Raw genomic sequence first — 24277 nt, forward strand, 5'->3', positions numbered from 1 at the left:
AATGGAGTTCAATGTAGGCAAGTGTGAGGTCATCCACTTTAGACAAATAGGAGTATTTTTCAAAATGGTGAGATACCAGGAACTGTAGAGGAGCAAAAAGATTTGGGAGTCTTAAGTACACAAATCATTTAAAACTAGTAGACAGGTTCAAAAAGGCTAATGGAATGTTGGCCTTGGGGAGGAAATGATGCTTCAGTTGTACAGAGCCTTGGTCAGACCCTAGCTGGAGTACTGAGTGAAACCTGTACAAACGGATACCCCCAAACAGCAGACACTTCGTCCCAAATAACTTGCATTGTTTCTGGATACAAGCTACATCTTGAAACCACACTCGCAAATTACGAACTCTGGACAGTCTTCAATGCATGAAGTCAATTTACAACTTAAAACACCAGATAAGCAGATAACTGCAAGGTGGCAGCGAGTGTAATGGAGATCTCTACCCAGTATACACAGCAGCAGAGAAACCGGCATTCTATTTCTGGGATTGAATGCTTGCTGCTACGGATGCTGCTTAGAGATCTCCATTGCACAAAAGCTGAGCACTGCCATGTGGCAGGCAATCAGGAATCTAGCCTTGAAATTGCAGGGGGTGGGCTTCCTGAAATCATGGGGGGGCTCAAGTATTGCGGGGGGGGGGGGGGAGGAAAATAGAGGGAGACGGGGGAATGGGTGCTGGGGGGAGGGATGGAGACTAGAGGCTCAGGAGGAAGAGATGGAGAGGAGGATTTCCTCCTTTTCCTGCCCTCTGTTTCCCCATTTCGCCTGCTCACGAGTAGCCTCCTGGTTCATGGAACTTATCACACAACTAATGACGCAAAAGTACAAATAAAGATTTTCAACTATAGGGTCCCAACTTTTTATAATGTAAATCCAATAACATTTGTAGAAGTCATGTGATCCAATGCCACGTGATCAAACCTCCAGGAATGCCACCAATGACAGTTGGCAACCGTACTCCACCAATACGAGGTACTGATGAGCTACCGGCCCCCTACCCACTCTCTAGCACTTCAAACATTAGCAACTGCAGCACACAGAGGGGCATTAATCTGCCCTCCTGCCCACCCCAAATGTGGCTGGGCTCTCTCAGCCACCTCGCCCTGTGCAGGCTGCCAATGTAACAATCCCAGGATCAGGACATCTATTCCTCAATAGAAAAAGATCCTGAGTTGGCAATGAACTGGGCAACCCAACAAACAGCAAATGAACTGAACTCATCCTGTTAGCAGGGCACCAGAATTAAGCACGATTCCAGTTGAGGACAAAAAAAAAGGAAGACCCTACAGGAGATACAACCAATCCTGGGATATTTGGCTCATCCGGTTTACTGTACCTACAATGGTGTGGAGATGCTGGTGTTGGACTGGGGTGGACAAATGTAAGAAATCACACAACACCAGCTTATAGTCCAACAGCTTTATTTGAAATCACAAGCTTTCGGAGCGCTGCGCCTTAGGTCACCTGACGAAGGAGCAGCGCTCCGAAAGCTTGTGATTTCAAATAAAGCTGTTGGACTATAACCTGGTGTGTGATTTCTTACATTTGTACCTACAATGACCATTTTGAAAAGGACACCTGATGCAAGTTCCTTAGCTGTCGCTAATTTACAGGTTTCACTGTATTGGCCCTGAAGGGGCTGAAGCGCAGATTCACCGGGGTTATACGGAGGCTGAGAGGGTTAAATTGAGAAAAGGTTGCATAAACTTGGCTTGTATTCGCTTGAGTATAGAAGATTGAGGGGTGATCTGATCAAGTTTAAAATGTTAAAAGAATTAGATAAACTATTTCCTCTGATGGGGAAAATCAAGAATGAGGGGACATTATCATAAAATTAGAGCTAGGCCATTTAAGAGGGAACTCACACAAAGGGTAGTAGAAATCTGGAATTCTCTCCCTCAAAAGGCTGTGGATGCTAGGACAATTAGAGCTTCGAAGACGGAGATCGATAGATTTTTTGTAAGGAAATGCCGTCAAGGGATATCGTGCTATGGTGGGTAAATGGAGCCGAGGTACAGATCAGTCATGATCTAATTGAATGAGGGAAGCAGGATCAAGGGGCTGAATGGCTTGTTCCTGTTGCGATGTTCCTAAATTGCTGCATTCAGTGAAGTTTTGCTGGCACTGTTTGCACTTTTAGAGCAGATGCGGTCATTATTTTCATCAAGCTATACCCAGAAATCAATTCTAGGGTCCCCTTGGCAACATCCTCACCTTAACTAAAATGTACATGGCCATTTCTTTTTTCTTTGTCAACTCCAACGTGTAAGGTACAAAGTTTGAATGCTACTGAATGAGATTATATATTAAACTAGGATATATTTTATGAAATTTATGATCTACAGTAGTTTTATTGCTCCAGAGCCCACATGAAGCACCTCATCATGTCATCACAACAAACCTAGAGGTGCTGGTACAAGCGCCACAATTAATGCACTGCCCTTAAATTTGTTCACTCAGTCGGTTGCAGTAGATCAGCACACTGCCCTTTCAGTTCTGGGACTCGGCTACAAATCTAGCCCAGATTGATGGGATAAAAGTTCCCTCGCCTATTTGCTGTGACATTGGTGTAGGGCCATGGGATTTTTAAAAAAAAGCCTTAATTCAACATTAATTGCTAATCTCACTTAGAGACCACAGGAGAAAGGTGAAATAGAAAATGTTGCTGTGGTGAAGTAGGGTATGCTCTTATGAGGTTTGGATAGAGTAGAGGGAGTTTTACTTTGCATACAACTATGCTGTACAGGACCCGAGTGTGCTGGACACTGATTCTAGGTGTTCCATTTTCAAGCATTAAAATCCTCCAAGCTAAAGCATTTTTTTTTGAAAGAAATCACTGGCCTAGGTTTTCTTATTGTAATGCCAACAGTAACCAATTAATTTTACCGGGTTATCAGCAGTGTTAGGATTGGAAAACCTGGATAAGTGAACATATGTGGGCAGGATTGGGCTTGGCTGTGATGGCCCAGTTAAATAACTGGTCAACATTCCCTATCCAGGCTCACACATGAGGAATGGACAAATGGGTGAGGTAATAGAGATAGGTGCAGAAAAACTGCATCATATGCCAGTAGGAGACAACACAGGAGAGGAAGGGGTGGAGAAGAAAATTAATAGTTTTGCAAATATTTAGGCATCTAGGGCTGTTGTTTTAGTGTAAGCCATCAAAATCCCCACTATACATACCCTATGTTCATACAAAGGCACTGGTGCTGTACCACAGTGCCAGATTATTCAAGCCCTCAATTTCCCTGGGTTTGAATCTCAGATCATGCAACTAACAGGATGGTAGAAGGTGAACTAGATGAACATGTCTTTTTTTCTCTAACAATTCCTATGTTCCCACAAGACAGAGGCACATTCCAGTAGAGATCAGATCCGAGAGGAATAAAATATAAAACACCATCCCACCCAGCTGCTGTTATGCACCGCCTACCGATTTATGAGTTGCATTGATAATCCTAGAAATTGATTAGCCACACTTGCCCCCTCCCCCCCTCAAAAAAAATATCATGGCCAGGAAATGGTGGTGGTACAAGGAGACGGCATAAAATCAAGCACACTTTGAAAGTCCTGCTTTATATCAACTGTTAAAAGGAGAAAATGTACTGGGTGGGTAGGAATGTTTTGTTTCACCTCAGATGTATACATTTAGCATACAGTTACATGAAGAACAAAATTGAAACCAGTATTAACTACAAAATTGTGACAACAGTTTGAATTAGAAGTCCTTTGTAGAGAGGTTCTACTGTCGGCTTTTACTTAAACAATATTTGAAAAACATTGGAAAAATGTTAATGATCTGGACTTGAGAATTCTCCAGTTATGTAGTCTTGGTTCAGTTACTCCAGAAATTCAGAGAGAAAGTCAACAAAATACATCAATGAATATGTCAAGTTTTAACAGTTGAAGATGAGATTCAAACCCAGGTCCTTTGATTAGTGCTCTCTTACTGGAGCCAGTAGACTGTACACATACAACAGTTTTCAAACATTTTAACCCATCACATTATCCAAACAGGTTTTCCCAAACTATTATGTTTAATTCAATATGAAATTCAAAGAAAAATTATTTTCAATTGGACTTTTGATAATGGATTGAAACATCCACTTTTACTGCATGTTGATTTGCAAAACACACTGGTATATTTTAGCTTTGATAGGAAAACAATAAATGTTATTGGTGTTTAATTGTACCATCCATGATTTACTTCCAATATTCACATTTCATGGCCATGAAATCCCATTTTACCAATGGTTTGCATTTGTTTGGTAACAATGCATTAAATTTTCAAAGGCGCTTCAGAGAGGTATGGACCATGTGGTAGATGATTTTGGAGAGGTGGCTGAAGGTGTGCGGGTTAGGTTGATTGGCTATGATAAATTGACCCTTAGTGTTAGGGGGATTAAATACGTGGGGTTACGGGGATAGGGTGGGATATGTGTTGGTGTAGGGGTTACAGGGATCAGGTGGGATATGTGTCGGTGCAGGCTCGATGGGCCAAAATGGCCTCTATCTGCACTGTGGGGTTTCTGTGAAGGCACAATCAAAAAAAGGTAAATTTTGAAGAGATATTTAAAAAGCATAGAGGGAAGTAGCAAGGCAATGAGGTTTATGGTAGAAGTTCCATTAAGTGGACTAGATGTCTGAAAGTTCTGCCACCTAATGAGTATTACCAGGAAGAGGGATGCACAGGAGCTCAGTCAGAAGACCGTCGGGGCCTGCTGAAAGAGTTTGCAAGGGTAGGGTATGGAAAGATCTGTAAATGAAGACAAGGATTTTTTACTTTGGTGCATTAGGAGACAGTAAAGGCCAGCAAGGGCAGGGGTTATGGCTCACTAAGATCTATTGCAGGGCAGGATTTGGGCAACATATTTTTGGATAAACTAGCATTTGTATATGGAGAATTTTGGGAGGCTGGTGTGGAGAGCATTCAAAAAGTCAAGTATTGAGCAGATCTAATTACAAAAATGATATTCCTTTGAAAATTTTTCAAACATACAAACTTGCAGTATATAACGAGATTAATTGTCACCATCTCCAGCTGCATTGGAACCAAACCAAAAAATGCACCCAACTCATCTTTGTTACCATTTTACTTATTGATCTCTTTACAAGAGTAGTAATTGTTAATGGATGATGCATAGAATATATTTTTTAAATGCTATATCTGCATGCATTTCCTCTGTCAATTTTTTCCATTAGAAATTCCTATATTCAAATTCATAATTGAAACTACTTATGTAAACTTGACACTTGTAATTACACATTTGTAATTGAAATGCTGCAGCAGCACCACTGGTGGGAGGATGTAATTACAGCATGGTCAGTTTATATAGGCAGTTTTCATTATAAATGTGGACATAGGAGTTTCTACTGGAAATATATAAAAATAAGGATAGAATGTAGGACTTATGGGGACTGAATTACATTTACACATCCTGTTCCGATTATTACCCCACTCTAACTCCATTTCACCTGAAGATTACACTGGATTCCTCATGTGCAACACCACAGGAGATCAACTACTATATTACAAGAACTTTTGGGTTCGGAATTATGTTCCACAAGTGGGCTGCACCAATAGCAAAAATCAACCAACTTGTGAGACACAAATCCTATCCCACAGTTCATTGTGAAAAATTTCCCAAAATGGTTTTAATTTATTGTACCATTAATTTTGAAATTGTTCAGTCATTTGAAGTTGGAGTAATTATAAAGTAGGGTTAAACGTTAATCAAAAGGCAAACACATTTTTAAGGTTTTATTAGTACCGGTTTTTGCAGAATCAAACTTTAAGCAACTTCTTTAAGATTCAGAAATGCTTTTGATGTTTGAAGGTTTGTGAAACATTACAATATAGAACAATGCAACATCTGTTCTGATATGAAAAGAAAAATAATCTGTCGCTGTCGATATTGAAGATTAATAGTAAAGAAACACTCCAGAACTACAGCAGTGAGGAAGACATAATGTAACATTTGACAACAGTGTAAATGAAACAAGTGCAGCGGCAACAAGACAATTTAAAGAAAGTGCTCAAGTAGATGAGAATTTCACCTCACGCTGCAATTCTTTTAAGAGTCTATGAATAGATTTCCTATAAGGGAATCTATGTGAAACAGACCCATTCAGGGATGGAGCGTTGAGCAGTGCTGGGATTTCTTTTTTTCCTGTTTGTCTGTCTGTTAAGATTGAGAGTTTTACCCTCCCATTCTGTTTTCTAAACATAATGCATAGGTGGTAACACTATACCCAGGCAGTGACAGATGACAGACTAGTCCCAGTCTAATAATTCCTATTGCACTATAGGTTACTTAATTCAAATACAATTTTACAATAGCCTACAGTCCAATAAATGTAGCCTTTGACAGAGGACAAAAAGCAGCTTTAACCTTGGAAAATTGCTATTATCCAGCTTTTCCACATACCTAACCAAACTCCAGTGCAAGAGTGGAAGGTGCACATTTTTATACTTTTATTATTGGAGCAGGGAGCAGGGAGGGAAGGAGAGAAAAGTAAAACAAAAATGGAATCAATTGATCTCTTACATTGCCACAGTTTGAGAAAAATGGGTGATGGGTACTTCGGCCAGATTATAATAGGCTCCTTTGATCTCCGAATGAGTCAACCAAGTCAAAATATGTGCTTGCTACCACAGCAGTCTTGTACTTAGTTCATCTTAGACTTCCTTATAAAGCAAGGGATATTTCTTGAACCATGGATTACTCTCCCTCACCCCACCCCACCCCACCCCCTCACACACACAAAAAACTCCAAAAGGAATGAAATACACAGCCATGCTTGTATAAACAGAGCTGAAAACTGAATCATATGTGGGATGATTTTTTTTCCCTCTGTACTCTCAATCAGGCGGAGATAGAAGAAGGGTTGTCTTCAGCTGGCTCCTGCACGGGTCATTAAGTCTTCCAGAGCTTTCTCCTGGTCATTGTTATGAAAAACAAGAACTTCCTTAATATCACCCCGTTCAAAGCCCATTTCTCTGAACTTAGACATGAGGTGAAGAAACTCCAGAGTCTGAAAAAGAAAATACAAGGCCAGTAAACAGCTTTCACTTTAGAAAATTAATAGTAATAATTAACACACAAATTCACAGGTTATACAAAATGTTGGATCAGCGGGACGTAGAGTGTGCTTCAACGCTGGTTGGTTTCAACAGTTTTATATTTATAAAAAGTGCGGAGTCTCATTTTGAGCAATTTGTTTCATAGAAACATAGAAACATAGAGATAGGAACAGGAGTAGGCCATTCGGCCCTTCGAGCCTGCTCCGCCATTCAATGAGATCATGGCTGATCTTCGTCTGAGATCATAGCTGATCTTACCAGTTCAGTACCCCGTCCCCGCCTTTTCTCCGTAACCCTTAATCCCCTTAGCCTTCAGAAATATATCCAATTCTCTCTTGAAAATATTTATTGAATTAGCCTTCGCAGCCCTCTGTGGCAGGGAATTCCACAGGCTCACCACTCTTTGAGTGAAGAAATTCTTCCTCATCTCTGTTTTAAATGATTTGCCCGCTATTTTTAGACTGTGGCCCCTGGTTCTGTGCTCCCCGGCCATTGGAAACATTCTCTCTGAATTCAGCCTGTCCAGGCCTGCCATAATTTTATATGTTTCGATGAGATCCCCTCTCAATCTTCTAAACTCCAGTGAGTACAAGCCCAAACTATTTAATCTCTCTTCGTAGGTCATTCCCGCCATTCCAGGTATCAGCCTGGTGAATCGCCGTTGCACTCTTTCCATGGCAAGAACATCCTTCCGCAGATGGGGCGACCAAAACTGTACACAATACTCCAGATGCGGTCTCACCAGCACCTTGTACAGCTGTAGTAAGGTATCCCTATTCCTATACTCGAACCCCCTTGATATGAAGGCCAACATACCATTTGCCTTCTTAATCGCCTGTTGCACCTGCATGCTCTCCTTCAGTGACTGGTGCACAAGAACACCCAGGTCCCTCTGCACTTCCCCATCTCCCAATCTATTGCCATTTAGATAATAATCTACCCTCCTGTTTTTACCCCCAAAGTGGATAACCTCGCATTTATCCACATTATAGTGCATCTGCCACGTATCCGCCCATTCCCCCAACCTGTCCAAATCGCACTGTAGCCTCCTGACATCCTCATCAGAGCCCACCCCTCCTCCTAGTTTAGTGTCGTCAGCGAATTTGGAAATATTGCATCCAATTCCCTGATCCAGATCATTTATATATATTGTGAACAGCTGGGGTCCCAGGACAGATCCTTGCGGCACCCCGCTGGTCACTGCCTGCCACTCCGAAAACGAGCCGTTTATTCCAACTCTCTGTTTTCTATCCGCCAGCCAGCTCTCTATCCACGTTAATACTTTGCCCCCAATCCCATGAGCCTTAATTTTGCATGATAATCTTTTGTGTGGAACCTTATCGAAGGCTTTCTGGAAGTCAAGGTACACCACATCCACTGGCTCTCCCCCATCTATTTTACCAGTTACTTCCTCAAAAAATTCCAGCAGATTAGTCAAACACGATTTACCCTTTGTAAATCCATGTTGACTCTGTCCGATCCTTTCCCCATTTGTCAAGTGCTCCGCTATTTTATCCTTAATAATGGACTCTAGCATTTTGCCCACAACCGATGTAAGGCTTACTGGTCTATAATTCCCTGCTTTCTCTCTACCCCCCTTTTTAAATATTGGGGTAACATTAGCTACCCTCCAATCCACGGGTACTGTTCCCGAGTCAATGGAGTTCCGGAAGATGATCCTTAGAGCATCTGCTATCTCCAGGGCCACCTCCTTAAGTACCCTAGGATGTAGTTTATCAGGCCCCGGGGATTTGTCGGCCTTCAGTCCCCTCAACTTACCCAACACCATATCCCTAGAGATACTAATTTCTGTCAGTTCCTCCCTCTCATTAGTCCCTATGTTTGCCGATATTCCTGGGAGGTTATTTGTGTCCTCCTTTGTGAATACAGAACCAAAGTATGAGTTTAATTGGTCTGCCATTTCCTTATTCTCCATTATATATTCTCCCGAATCGGACTGCAAGGGACCGACTTGGGATTTTACCAGTCTTTTCCTCCTGATATACCGATAAAAGCTTTTGCAGTCTGTCTTTATGTTTGCTGCAAGTTTACTTTCGTATTCTATTTTCCCCTTCCTGATTAATCCCTTTGTCCTCTTTTGCTGTATCCTGCACTGCCCCCAATCTTCCGGTCTGGTGCTTTTTTTTGCCAGTTGATATGCCCTTTTTTTTGATTTTATGCTGTCCCTAATTTCCCTCGTTATCCACGGTTGAGTCACCTTTTTAGGTTTATTTTTATGCCAAACCGGTATAAACATGTTCTGGAATTCTTCCATTCTATCTTTGAATGCTTGCCATTGTCTATCCACTGTCAATCCCCCCAGAAACACCACCCAATCAAATCTTACCCAATTCCCGTCTCATACCCTCGTAATTCCCTTTATTTAAGTTCTGGACCTTAGTCTCTGATTCAATTTCCTCACTCTCCATCTCGACTGAGAGCTCGATCATATTATGATCGCTCTGACCCAAGGGGCCTCGTACAAGAAGATTGCTGATAAGTCCCTTCTCATTGCACAATACCCAGTCTAAAATGGCCTGATCTCGAGTCGCCTCCTCGACAAATTGGTCCAGATAACCGTCCCGAAAACATTCCAGGAATTCCTCCTCCTCAGAATTTTTACTAATTTGGGTAGTCCAATCAATATGTAAATTAAAGTCACCCATGATGACAGCTGTGCTCTTATCGCACGCTTCTCTAATTTCCCTTTTTATGTCTTCCCTCACCTCCATATTACTATTTGGAGGCCTATATATCACACCCACTAACGTTTTCCTCCCCTTGCTATTTCTCATTTCTACCCATACAGATTCCGTTTCATCCGAGTTAATATCCTTCCTTTCCATTGCATTAATCCCCTCCTTTACCAGCAATGCTACCCCACCTCCCCTACCTTTTTGCCGATCCTTCCTAAATATTGTATATCCCTGGATGTTAAGTTCCCAGCCTTGCCCACCCTGCAGCCACGTTTCTGTAATCCCAATCAAATCATACTTGTTTACCTCTATTTCCACAACTAATTCATCCACCTTGTTCCTAATGCTTCTAGCATTAAGATACAAAGCCTTCAGGCTTGCTTTTTTCACACTCTCATTATGAATTAGTTTGGCCCTTTGTGTTTCTCTCCTTTGCTTATTGCTTCTCACCTTTCTACCATCTATTTCTGACTTCATATGACTTCCCTCTTTTCCACTACCTAGGTTCCCATCCCCCTGCCAAATTAGTTTAAATCCTCCCGAACCGCCCTAGAAAATATTACCCCGAGGACATCGGCTCCCTCACAGTTCAGGTGTAGACCGTCCCCTTGGTACAGGTCACTCCTCCCCAAGAACTGGTTCCAATGCCTCAAGAATTTAAATCCCTCTCCCTTGCACCACTGCTCAAGCCACGTATTTAGCTTATCTATCTTACTCTCTCTAAACTTATTAGCTCGTGGCACTGGTAGCAATCCAGAGATTACTACCTTTGAGGTCCTACTTTTCAATTTAGCTCCTAACTCCCTAAATTCAGCTTGTAGGACCTCCTCCCTCTTTTTACCTACATCGTTGGTACCTACATGTACCACGACAACTGGCTGATCCCCCTCCCCCTTCAGAATGCTCTGCACCCGCTCCGAGACATCCTTGACCCTTGCACCAGGGAGGCAACATACCATCTTGGAGTCTCGGTCTCGGCCACAGAAACTCCTATCTATCCCCCTTACAATTGAATCCCCTATCACTATAGCCCTATCCCTCTTTTTCCCGCCCTTCTGTGCAGCAGAGCCAGTCATGGTGCCCTGAACCTGGCTGCTGGTGCCTTCCCCTGATAAGTCATCTCCCCCAACAGTACCCAAAACGGTAAACCTGTTTTGGAGGGAGATGACCGCAGGTGACTCCTGCACTACCTTCCTGCCTTTACCCTGCCTTTTGGTCACCCATTTACTGTCTGAGCTAGCCTTTACCTGCGGTGTGACCAACTCACTGAATGTGCTATCCACAACATCCTCAGCATACATATTCTCTGAATCAACATAAAGATGCCACTCTCACAAAAAAGTAACACTCTTGAGTTGAGTATCTTTATACCACACACCATTAATGGCTCCGGGCAGGTGACCTAATCCCTGGCCTCTTCTCACTCAAAGTTGCTCTGAAATTGACTGACAGACAAAATTAAACTCATTCTTTAAGGCTACAAAATCTGCAGAGGTAAGACCAGAGCTTGAAAGATTGATTTCAGCAAAGTTTTGCTACTCTCAGTAAATTTATAAATTGTTCAATGAATTCTTTACTACAAACAAAACAAACCAAATCACTATTACAACAACTTGAATTTATATAGCATTTGAAGCATAGTAAAACGTCCCAAGGCACTTCACAAGAGCGTTAACAAAATTTGACACCGAGCCACATAAGGAGATATTAGGGCAGGTGACCAAAAGCTTGGTCAAGGAGATAGGTTTTAAGGAGTGTCTTAAAAGGAGGAGAGTGTGAGGGTGAAGAGGTTTAGGGAGGGAATTCCAGAGCTTAGGCATGGCCGCCAACAGTGGAGTGATTAAATCGGACATATGCAAGAGACCAGAATTGGAGGAGCTCAGACATCTGAGTGTTGGAGGAGGCAACAGAGATAAGGAGGGGCAAGGCCATGGAGGGATCTGAAAACAAAAGGTGAGAATTTTAAAATAGAGGTGTTGCCAAACCGGGAGCCAATGTAAGTCAGTGAGCATAGGGGTGATGTTTGAACGGGACTTGGTGCGAGTTAGGATACGGGTAGCAGAGTTTTGAATTAGATCAAGTTAACGGCGGGTGCAAGGTGGGAGGAGAGCATTGGAATAGTCGAGTCAAGAGGTAACAAAGGCATGGATGAGGGTTTCAGCAGATGAGCTGAGGCAGCGCAGGAGACAGGCGATGTTACGGAGGTGGAAGTAGACGGTCTTGGCGTCAGCCTTGGCTCAGTGATAGCATTTTTGCCTGAGTCAGAAGATCGTAGGCTCAAACATCATTCCAGAGACTTGAGCCATAATCTAGGGTGACACTTCAGTGCAGCACATCACTAAATCAGATTAGCTGATCATTTATCGCACGACTGTTCGTGAGACTTTGTGCAAATTGGCTGCCGCATTTTCCCTAAACAGTGACTACACTTCAAAAGTAACTCGTTGGCTGTAAAGTGCTTTGGGATGTTGAGGTCATAAAAAGGCACTATATAAACACAGGTTCTTCCATTATTTTACTCTAGGATTATCTTTTTCTTCACTACAAATTACTTCCCATAAGCTTACTCCCCCTGCTTCCACCTCACATCTAACGTCAGTTGCAAGGCACTCAAGAATTTCTGTGGCTCCAAAATTGAGGCCATCTATTCAGTGGGCTCAACCTCCTCCAGTACCTCTGTCCTCAGTGACCACTCCCAGCTCAAACACTCTAGATTCTCCCTTGCGTCTACCCCAGCTGTACTCAAACTCACCTATTCAGGAGGCCCACCACTGCTCCCTGGACCATCCCACGCAGTTCCTAACCACTCGGCTTGGGACAATGTTTGTCGACATCATCAATTGTATTTAACAATTCGGAAGGATAGACTGAAAGGAAAGGGAGGTGGGGTGGCTTTGTTGGTAAAGGATGGGATCAGTATAGTGGTGAGAAGAGATATTGGCTCAGAAGATCAAGATGTAAAATTGGTTTGGGTGGAGATAAAAAATAATAAGGGGAAAAAGTCTCTGGTGGGCATAGTCTACCCTGAACAGTAGCAATGCTGTTGGACAGAGTAAAAATCAACAAATAATGGAGGCCTGTAAAAAAGGTACGGTAATAATCATGGGTGATTTTAATCTCCATATTGATTGGACAAATCAAATTGGCCATGGTAGCCTTGAGGAGGAGTTCATAGAGTGCATCCGGGATGGTTTCCTAGACCAGTATGTAATGGAACCAACAGGGGACAGGCTATCTTGGATCTGGTACTATGTAATGAGACAGAATTAATAAATGATCTCATAGTAAAGGATCCTCTCGGAAAGAGTGATCATAGCATGGTTGAATTTCAAATTCAGTTGGAGGGTGAGAAAGTTGTATCTCAAACCAGTGTCCTGATCTTAAACAAAGGCAATTACAATGGCATGAGGGCAGAACTGGCTAAAGTGGGCTGGAAAAATAAATTAAAGGTTGAAATGCAGTGGCGGACATTTAAGGAGATATTTCATAACTCTCAACAAAAATATATTCCAATGAGAAAGAAAGATTTTAAGAGAAAGGAGCACCATCCGTGGCTAACTAAGGAAGTAAAGGATGGTATCAAATTGAAAACTAAGGCATACAATGTTGCCAAGATTGGTGGGAGACCAGAGGATTGGGAAATTTTTAAAAACCAGCAAAGGATGACTAAAAAAGAGAGATGATGAATTATGAGAGTAAACCGGCAAGAAACATTAAAACAGATAATAAGAGCTTCTACAGGTATATAAAAAGGAAGAGGGTAGCTAAAGTAAACGTTGGTCCCTCAGAGGATGAGACTGGGGAATTAATAATGGGGAACGGGGAAAAGGCAGAGACTCTGAACAAATATTTTGTATCCGTCTTCACAGTAGAAGACACTAACAACATCCCAATAATGGATAATCAAGGGGCCACAGGGAGGGGTAACTAAAGACAATCACTATCACGAAGGAAATAGGACTTGGTAAAATAATGGGACTAAAAGATGACAAGTCCCCTGGACCAGATGGCCTACATCCCAGGGTCTTAAAAGAAGTGGCTGCAGAGATAGTGGATGCATTGGTTGCAATATACCAAAATTCCCTGGACTCGAGAGGTCCCAGCGGATTGGAAAACCGCAAATGTAACAACAACTTGCAATTATATAGCGCCTTTAACGAAGTAAAACATCCTAAGGCGTTCATAAGAACGCTATCAAACAAAAGACGTTATTAGGACATATGAACAAATACTTAATCAAATAGGTAAGTTTTAAGGAGCGTCTTAAAAGGAGGAAAGAGAGGTTTAAGGAGGGAATTCCAGAGCTTAGGTCCTCGACAGCTGAAGGCACGGCTACCAATGGTTGAGCGATTAAAAACGGAGATGCGCAAGATGGCAGAATCTCCCCCCCCCCCCCGGTTCCACATCCCTGTTCACCAACTTTGGTCTACTGTGCATTTTTTCCCCTCTGCCTATCTCCTTTACTCTTACTACATTGGTCCCCATCTTCAAAAACTTCAGTGAAACCTACCTCTTGGACTACTTTTGGGCATCTCCCCTAAACACACCTACTTTTACTCAGGTCTGTTACCCAACTACGCTTTGCTACATTAAAGCACTACATAAATGCAAGTTGTGGTTAACTTTAAAATACTGCTTTGTTTAAAAAACTTGTTTCACACCATTTACATATCTGTAAATAAGTGCAATCTGATTTGTTAAACATTTGAGAATTAAAGGAATGACTGAGTACAATCGTTGGATACATTAAAGTATTAAGTGTTGCACAGAAATTTAAATTACATGGAATGAACATCTGGTTACTCAAATTGTATTTTTCAGTCAGTTGTTGACAGGGCATAAAAACCAAATGTGCAAGAATTACAAACGAAAACAGATTAGAAATAGTTAACATGCATGTATGGATACATTGCATTTGGTTGAATACTGTATAATTTTCTTACATAGGTCAGCCTGCTATAGAGCAGGATCCAATAACTAAAGTGTGAATTATATTACTGTACTATACTGATAGACTTGATGACAAGCAGATTAAGATAAATTGTTCCTGGGAACTGAGCAACACTGGCAAGCAGTATGTATTGCCCGTTCCCCCATTGCCCTGTGGGCATCGAGTCAACCAGGTAGTATGGGATTGGAGTCACATGTAGGCCAGACTGGAGAGGGATGAATTACCAAATTTACTGAATTCAGTTTTACAGTTTTCCACGATGGGACTTGAACTCCCAGTCTCGGAATTGCTAGTCCAGTACCATAACCATTAGGCTGTTGTGCCCCAGTTATAACCAAATAGTTTACATGCACTTCAAGTTAGGTTTCTGCTCATATAATGCAGATAAATTCAACATCAAACATGGACATTAGAGCACACACAGTTCATGTGATGCTTGACTCACCTTTGGCTCTGAACACTGATACATTTCCAGGCCCTCCTCTACGAGTGCTGGTTCAAAGCCCTGCTCACAGAGTCGTCCATGAACAAACAAGTAATCGAGTACCTGAAATGTTTAAATATAGGTTGCAGGAACATTAATCAAACTGATTTTCTCTTGAGAATTGCTCCATAATAATGCAGTAGAAAGTTTTGTTTCCCTATTACAGATGCTGCATGTGTTAATTATAAGCACAAGCAGAAGTTGTGCATTCAGATCAATGAAAGCAAAATAGCTTGACTAACTCTGCCATCATCCTAAATTAACTTTACATTCTTCATTCATTACCATATCCTCCACATACCATAGCATTCTAAAAGGAGGCAATTGTTAAAGACTCACAGAGTCGAACTTCTTTTCAATGGAGAAAGATTTTGAAAATGTTAAAAGGCAAGGATAACAGGTACATGGCTTGTTAAGTCCAATTACAAGGATGGATACAGATAGACATAGATTCTTCAGAAATGGATGCAAAACTAATGATGTGGTCTGAATCTGACCAAGGCGCATGTAGCTTGATTAGGACTTCCTCTGACATGTATTCTACTTTTTAGGTTCTATATTTCACCATTATCATCTTCTTAGGCAGTTCCTCAGAACAGAGGATGACTTGCTTCCACATTAAAAAAAAAGAGTTCGCCGGTGACTGACGAGTCCAATGCAGGACCTAGTGTCTCTGTCACAGGTGGGGCAGACGGTGGTTGAAGGGGCGGGTGGGTGGGGTGCTTGGGTTGACGTGCGCTCCTTGTGCTTGGATTCCGCTTGCTCCCGGCGAAGAGACTGGAGGTGTTCGGCGCCTTCCCAGATGCTTCTCCTCCACTTTATGCGGTCTTGGGCCAGGGATTCCCAGGTGTCGGTGTGGATGTTGCACTTTTTCAAGGAGGCTTTGAGGGTGTCCTTGAAGCAATTCCTCTGCCCACCTGGGGCTCTCTTGCCGTGCCAGAGCTCAGAGTAGAGCGCTTATTTCAGGAGTCTCGTATTGGGCATGCGGACAATGCGACCCGTCCATCGGAGCTGATCAAGCGTGGTCAAAGCTTCAATGCTGGGGATGTTGGCCTGAGCAAGAACACGGACGTTGGTGCACCTATCCTGCCAATGGATTTGCAGGATCTTGCAGAGGCAGCGTTGGTGGTACCTCTCCAGTGCTTTGAGGTGCCTGCTGTACATGGTCCATGTCTCTGAGGCATACAGCAGCGCGGGTATCACTGCTGCTCTGTAGACCATGAGCTTAGTGCCGGGTTTGAGGTCCTGGTCTTCAAACACTCTCTTCCTCAGGCGACCGAAGGCTGCACTGGCACACTGAAGGCGGTGTTGGACTTCGTCATCGACGTCTGCCCTTGTTGACAGTAGGCTCCCGAGGTATGGAAAGTGGTCCACGTTGTCCAAGGCCTTGTTGTGGATTTTGATAATGGGGGGCAGCACTGTGCGGCGGGGACAGGTTGGTAGAGGACCTTTGGTCTTACAGACGTTTAGTGTAAGGCCCATGCTCTCATACGCTTCAGTGAAGGTGTCGACGATGGTTTGGAGTTCGACCTCCGAGTGAGCGCAGACACAAGTGTTGTCAGCATACTGTAATTCGCCGACAGAGGATGGGACGACCTTGGATCTGGACTGGAGGTGACGGAAGTTGAACAGTTTCCTGTTCTGTAAATTAGCTCCACTCCAGTGGGGAGCTTACTGAGGGCGAGATGGAGCATTGCAGCAAGGAAGATCAAGAGCGTTGGTGCGATGACACAGCCTTACTTGACCCCGGTTTGTACGTGAATTGGGTCTGTGGTGGAACCGTTGGTCATGATCACTGCTTGCATGTCGTCGTGAAGCAGGCAGAGGATGGTGACAAACTTTTGAGGGCAGCCGAATTTGAGGAGGACACTCCATAATCCCTCACGGTTGACGGTGTCGAAGGACTTTGTGAGATCAAAGGCAGCCATGTACAGCGGTTGGGGCTGTTCCCTGCATTTCTCTTGTAATTGACGTGTAATCGACTCTCCTAGCGGTATAAACGAGTGCCTCATGACTCATTGGTTCCGGGCTAGGGTGAACCAATGCGCTACAGTCATCAGTGCGTACGTCCCAACACTGAAAGCCACAGACGAGACCAAAGAGGAATTCTACTCCAGCCTCGAACAATCTCTGTCCCGAGTCCCAACGGGCGACAAGCTGATCCTCCTTGGCGACTTTAACGCCAGAGTTGGAAAGGACACATGCCTCTGGCGAGGTGTGATCGGCAGAGAGGGGGTAGGGAAAGCCAACTCCAACGGTACCCTCCTCCTGTCGAAACGCTTAGAACATGGCCTTGTCATAACCAACACCTTGTTCTGTCAGAGAGACAAGTACAAGGCTTCATGGCAGCACCCTCGCTCCAAGCACTGGCATCTGCTGGACTACGTCATCGTCCAAGCGAGGGACCGCAAGGACGTCTGCATCACCCTCGCCATGACAGGAGCTGACGAGTGCTGGACAAACCACCGCCTAATCCGCTCTGTCATCTCCATTAATGTAGCCCCAAAACAGCGGCGGCAACAGAAACAATGCCGCAGGAAAATCAACGCTGGAGCACTCAAAGACCCCGCTAAGGTGGCCCTATTCAGCCTGTGCCGCACAAACAACCTGACTACTCCCAGTGATGCAGAGACACAGTGACCACAGCTCCTGTTCTGCACTCAAGGCCTCCCATAATCAGCACCTGTGAAGAGACGCTCGGTCACTCGACCAGGAAACACCAAGACTGGTTCGCCGAGAACGACCAGGAGATCCAGGAGCTAATAAGCCGCAAGCGCAAGGCATTCCTGATCTGGAAACAGCAACAGAACGCGAGAGCAAGAAAGCAGCTCTAGTGCCTGAAGGCCGAGGTCCAACAAAAAACTTGCGACCTAAAGAAGATGGTGGGTGGAGAAATCGCAGGAGATCCAGCAGCTAGCTGACAACCGCGACGTGCGTGGATCCTTTAGCGCAGTCAAGACCATCTACGGCCCAAGCACACAAGACCCTACCCCACTGCGAGCCAAGAACGGAGAGGTACTCATCAAGGATAGAGAGGCAGTCAGTGCCCGCTGGAAGGAGCACTTCGAAAATCTCCTTAACCGAGACTCTGTCTTCGACACGAGTGTCCTCAACTCCATCCCGCAGCATGCTACCCGCCACCATCTCAGCACAACCCCAGCCCAGCATGAGGTTGAAAAGGCCATCCGACAACTGAAGAACAAGGCCTCAGGAGCAGATGAAATCCCCGCCGAGGCACTAAAGCATGGCGGAGAAGCACTACTGGCGCGAATTCATGAACTAATTTCTCTTATCTGGAAGGAGGAGAGCATGCCAGGGGATCTCAGACACCGTAATTGTGACCATCTTCAAGAAAGGTGACAAGACCGATTGCGGTAATTACAGAGGAGTTTCCCTGCTGTCTGCCACAGGGAAAGTCATCACAAGAATCCTCCTCAATCACCTTCTCCCAGTGGCCGAAGAGCTCCTCCCAGAGTCGCAATGCGGATTCCGCCCACTAAGGGGCACAATGAACATGATCTTCTTCACCATTATATTGGCTTTGTTGATTGCTGCCCTGCATTGGATGAGTATTTTGAGTACCGAGTCTACCACGTCCTTTTCAACTTTTAGCTACAGTCCCCTCCACTCACACGGTCCATACTGCCTATATCAGGCAAATAGCACTAACCATTTTCCATTCCCATAGGAGTCAATTACAAAGGCGCCGCTTATAATGTATTAAGCATGCTGACTATTTTGGGCAGTTCACTAAGTACTTGCCTTGTACTTATCAATTTAAAAGGCAGTGCTGATTGCAGCCGAAGTTTGTTCTTTAAGCAGTTTCAATTGGCTGTTTGCATCTCGTTAAAGTGCGATTACCTTACCGATGAGATTCTGGATGCAACTGCTAACAATTAGAAGAGGCAGTTGTTAAGTGAGATTTGTTTTTAACAATATGTTGGTTACTTGACCTTTTTGGTTTTACCATCCTTGTATAGCGACAAATTACATTAACACCAACTTGCCCACTATAAGCGGTGGGGACTGTATTTCAATATCATTCATGGACTATGTGTGCTGTCCATTTTTCCTTCCAAATGTGTAGTACTTTACATTTGTCTGTATTAAACTTCATCTGCCATGGTTCTGCCCAATCGCACATTGACGCGCATTTTGTGGTCAGCGGCGAATGAACGCTGCTCATTATGTTTACAGCTACCCACCGACTTTTCGTGGGCCAGAGTGGCAACTTCTGGTCAGTGGGAGTCTGAAACAGTGCGGCACCCTCTACAGGGGATCTGGGACCTGTGCGAACAGGGAAAGCAACTGGGTACCTCCTTAACCAATCAGACTGAAGAATCCTTACTGAGGCACGCAGAGTCTAAACCAGGAAGTGCAAGTTACAATATTTAATTCAATGTAAAATTATGTACAGAAAGCAAAGAGAAGGAAAGAAATATGGGATTGAGAGTTAAAAAAGATAAAGAAAACATTGAATTTAAATAAAATTTAAAAATAAAATCTCCAACAATAATTAAAATCTGAAGGAATGAGACTCCGCATGTGTAAAAGTTAATTTTCAGTGCCAAAGAAGTTGTTTGGCAGTAATTAAGACTTATGCCGTTAAAAATTCACTTATGCTTGAATGGACATGTCCTAACTCTTTCTGGTGTGTTTAGTGAGTATCTAGTGGGTACCGCAAATTCACGCCCTTCGTGTGTTTGAATGCCGAATCTCTCGGCAAGGTACTGATGTAGCGAAGCTTGTGGAGAAGCAGGGCAACTCGGACAGTAACTTCCTGATTTCTGCGTTTAACTGCACATGTGCAGACACCAGAAGTTGCTATCCAATTTACTCCACAATAACGGTGAGCAACAATAGCCTCAGCATTATTCCTACTGCAAAATCCAAGCCATTTTGTCCAGCTCATTCTGTAATTAGTGAACTCCCTCCTCCAATTCCATTGATCCTCCTAGTTTGGTATAATCTGAAAATTTGACCAATTTGTGTTAGGTTCCTGAGTCCCAAATCATTACGAAACCTAGTGTCTCGTGGCCCCAACACTAAGCCGCCGCCCCCCATCCTTCAGCTTGATGTAACTAATAAGTACCTGAAGTTTTCTACCCTTAAGCAAATTTCTTATCCATAGCTAGAATTTACCTTAAATACCCACAGCTTTGCGCATAATCAATCCGCAGAATTAAAATGGCAAGCAATTCTCCATCCCACTCCCACACTGACCTCTCGGTCCTCGGCCTCCTGCACTGTTCTAATAAAGCTCAACAAAAGCGAGGAACAGCACCTCATCTTTCTATTAGGTGCTTTACAGCCTTCCAATCGCAACATCAAGTTCAACAATTTCAGATCATAACCACTGCTCCCATTTTTTCGGGCAGCAGGTGCTGGTAATCATTTTGCTGTTCATTAAATCAGTCCTGCCTTCCACCCCATCACAGATCTCTCTTGTTCTTTCCTCCCCTCCCCCCTTTCTCTGCACCTGTACTTGCTTAAAATCGGTGACATCTGTAATGTTTTCCAGTTCTGACAAAAGATCACAGACCTGAAACATTAATTGTTTCTCTCTCAGATGCTGCCTGGCCTGCTGAGTATTTCCAGCATTTTCTGTTTATATTTCAGGTTTCCAGCATCCACAGTATTTTGCCTTTACTAAAGAGTCTGTAAGTTGCCTGTGTCCGCTGTGTCAGCTCTTTTGAATAGGGGCACCAAATTAGCTAGTTTCCGATCGACTGGTACCTCGCCAGTGTACAGTGGCACCCTTGAAATGATTGCCATGCCTCACAAATTTCCTCCATAATCTCTAGCTTTCTGGGATAAATACAGTCTATCCATGGGGTTCTAATGTTTTTGAGCCTCTTTTTTGCCAGTCTATGATTTCCAACTCAATTATATCAAAGTCATAAATTTTACCTGGAATAGCTATTTGAGGAGGCACGTTGGCCATATCACTCCTGGTGAATACTTCGGGGGGGGGGGGGGGGGGGGGGGGGTAGTCATTCTGCTAATAATTTTAAAAGGCTATAAATAAGGGGAGGAACTTTTGCTACAGTTACACATAGCCTTGGTTAGACCACATCTGGAGTATGGTGTACAGTTCTGAGTACCGCATACTCTTCCATGTTGTAATATGGGAAAGGATATATTGGCCTTGGAAGAAGTGCAGCACAGGTTCACCAGAATGTTACCAGAGCTCAAAGGCTTAAATTATGAGGAGTGCATAAACTAGGCTTGTATTCCCTGGAATATAGAAGGTTACAGGGTGATTTGATTGAGGTTTTTAAAAAAAGACTTGCATTTATATAGCGCCTTTCATGACCACTGGACGTCTCAACAAAGTGCTTTCCAGCCAATGAAGTACTTTTGGAGTGTAGTCATTGTTGTAATATGGGAATTTTAGGATTTTAAAAGGAATTGATAGGGTAGAGAGAAACTTTTTTCACTGGTGGGGAAGTCTAGGACAAGGGGACGTAACATTAAAATCAAAGTCAGGCCATTCAGGAGAGAAGTTAGGAAACACTTCTTCATGCAAAGGGTGTTAGAAGTGTGGAACTCTCTCCCACCAAAAGCAGCAGATGCAAGCTCAATTAATAATTTTGTAATTCTCTACCCCAGAGGGCTGTGGATGCTCAGTCATTAAGTATATTCAAGACAGAGATCAATAGATTTTTGAATATTAAGGGAATCAAGGGATATGGGGATAGTGCAGGAAAGTGGAGATGAGGTAGAAGATCAGCCATGATCTTACTGAATGGCGGAGCAGGCTCAAAAGGTCCAAATGGCCTACTCCTGCTCCAATTTATTATGTTTTTATATTCTTAAATTTTAAATCTGAGATTGACAGATTTTTGCTAGCCAAGGATATTAAGGGATATGGAGCCAAGGCGGGTAAATGGAGTTAGGATACAGATCAGCCATGGCGTATCAGGCTCGGGGGGCTGAATGGCCTACTCCTATGTTCCAAACTGGACCCAGAAAAAGAAATGGTTACGAGGAGATCTGATAACGGTTTGCAAAATTATGACGGGTTTTCATAAGGTAAAGAGAAAAAGACAAATTCCACTGGTCAGTGAGTTGGTAAACAGAGGGCATAAATTTAAGATCATCACCAAAAGGAGGTGTTTGAAGTGGGCTACCCATAAAGCCATTCCAGGTATTAATCAGTGTGTGTAAAGTGTTTCCCCAACATCAATCCTGAACTTGCCTTTTACTAGTTTCTACCCATGTCCTCTAGTGCTACAGTAAAGGTTTAACCAAGTAGTTCGGAATTAACCTCTTCCATTCTGCTTAGTATCTTGTATACTTTCAGAAGGTCCTTTTCTCCTTCACCTCCTTGCATGGCTGAAGAGTTCAAGTCTTTCCAAACCTTTTCTCATAATTCACACCTCTGATACTAGAGATCAGCCCCAAGCTCTTTGTTGCACACTTTCTAGAATTTGCACATTTCATACAGTCAAAATCATAGAGTCATAACGGCACAGGAGGCGGCCATGCGACCCATCGAGTCCGTGCTGGCTCTCTGTAGAGCAATCCAGTCGGTCCCATTCCCCCGCTCTATCCTCGTAGTCCTGCAAGTTTATTTCCCTCAAGTGCCTATCCAGTCTCCCCTTGAAAACATTGAATGTGTCCGTTTCCACCACTTCCGTCGGTAGCAAGTTCCAGGTCCTCACCACTCACTGCGTAAAGAAGTTTTTCCTCACATCCCCCCTGTATCTCTTGCCCAAAACCTTAAATCTGTGTCTCCCAGTCTTTGTACCATCAACTAGTGGGAACAGCCTTTCCCGTCTAGCCTATCCAAACCCATCATAATCTTGTACACCACTTTCAAATCACCCCTCAACCTCCTTTGCTCCAATGAAAACAAATCCAGCTTCTCCAACCTGTACTTGTAGCTAAGATCCCCCATCCCCGGAACCATTCTGGTAAATCTCCTCTGCACCCTCTCAAGGGCCTTCACATCCTTCCTAAAGTCTGGTGACCAGAACTGGACGCAATACTCCAGTTGTGGCCTAACCAGCACTTTATAAAGGTTCAGCATAACCTCTCTACTTCTATTTATGAAGCCCAAGATCCCATATGCTTTGCTAACCACTCTCTCAGTATGTCCTGCCACCTTCAGGGGCCTATGCACATTAACTCCCAGGTCCCTCTGTCCCTGCACACTCTTTAAAACTGTGCTTTTAAGTGTATATTGCCTCTCCCTGTTCCTTCTGCCAAAATGCATCACCTCACACTTCTCCGAATTAAATTCCATCTGCCACTTGTCTGCCCATTCTGCTAGCCTTTCTATGTCCTGCTGCAGTCGATTGGTATCATTGTCACTGTTTGCCACAACCCCAAGTTTGGTGTCATCGGCAAATTTAGAAATTCTACTCTGTATTCCAATATCCAGGTCATTTATATACCTGTACATCAAAAAAAGCAGTGGCCCCAGCACTGACCCTTGGGGAACACCACTGTCTTCCATCCTCCAGTCTGAGGAACACCACTACCATCCTCTAGTCTGAGGCCTTGATGGAGTGCAGTATTCAAGGTGCAACTTGACCAGAGCACTACACAGCTTCAGCATAATGGCCTCAGACTTAACCTCTACGGATTTGACAACATAGCTCAAGTATGCTTTGTTAAATGCTGTTCTGCAATGACTGGACATTAGTTCATGCTTCATCAAACTTATGCAGAATATTTTGAACTGCTGGAGTCTGCACACTTCTACAACTTCCACATCAGCCAGTACAATTCTTTACTCCATTATCCTGAGCTTTCTTGTAGAAATTTAATAGTATACTTATACCCAAGTTGATCTGAATCTCAGGTTATTTTTGCACTGTCTAGTTTCTCTGATGTGATTTAAATCACCATCGACTGCTTCCGAGAACTAATTTTGGTAAAATTGATGTGAACATGGCATAGCTGTCGCAGCAGGAGTTCATTTGTAAAAAGATTAAGTGAGATTTACACACTAGATTGTACCATGGCTTGAACAAGCTTGAGAATTTCTTCATTCCTTTAACACCTTATGCACTAGCTTTTTAATTTGATGCTCAACCTTCGTACAACTC

At 43.4% G+C, this 24277-nt stretch overlaps 1 protein-coding gene across 2 annotated transcripts in view; it reads right to left on the reverse strand.

The window, feature by feature from the left end:
• Positions 1-3560: 3560 nt before the first annotated feature.
• Positions 3561-24277, reverse strand: part of ubap1 (ubiquitin associated protein 1) — a 91146-nt gene continuing 70429 nt past the window's right edge. For both annotated transcript variants that reach the window (XM_085973777.1, XM_085973772.1), the window contains 2 exons: positions 15180-15281; positions 3561-7038 (listed from right to left, as the gene is read on the reverse strand). In XM_085973777.1, coding sequence (XP_085829903.1) covers positions 6898-7038; positions 15180-15281 — 243 coding nt within the window. In that variant the 3' untranslated portion in view covers positions 3561-6897. The remainder of the gene's footprint in view (positions 7039-15179; positions 15282-24277) is intronic.

The sequence above is a fragment of the Somniosus microcephalus genome, chromosome 2, assembly GCF_052327205.1.
Source record: "Somniosus microcephalus isolate GS21.2 chromosome 2, FLI_Smic_1.0, whole genome shotgun sequence".
Taxonomy (NCBI): Eukaryota; Metazoa; Chordata; class Chondrichthyes; order Squaliformes; family Somniosidae; genus Somniosus; species Somniosus microcephalus.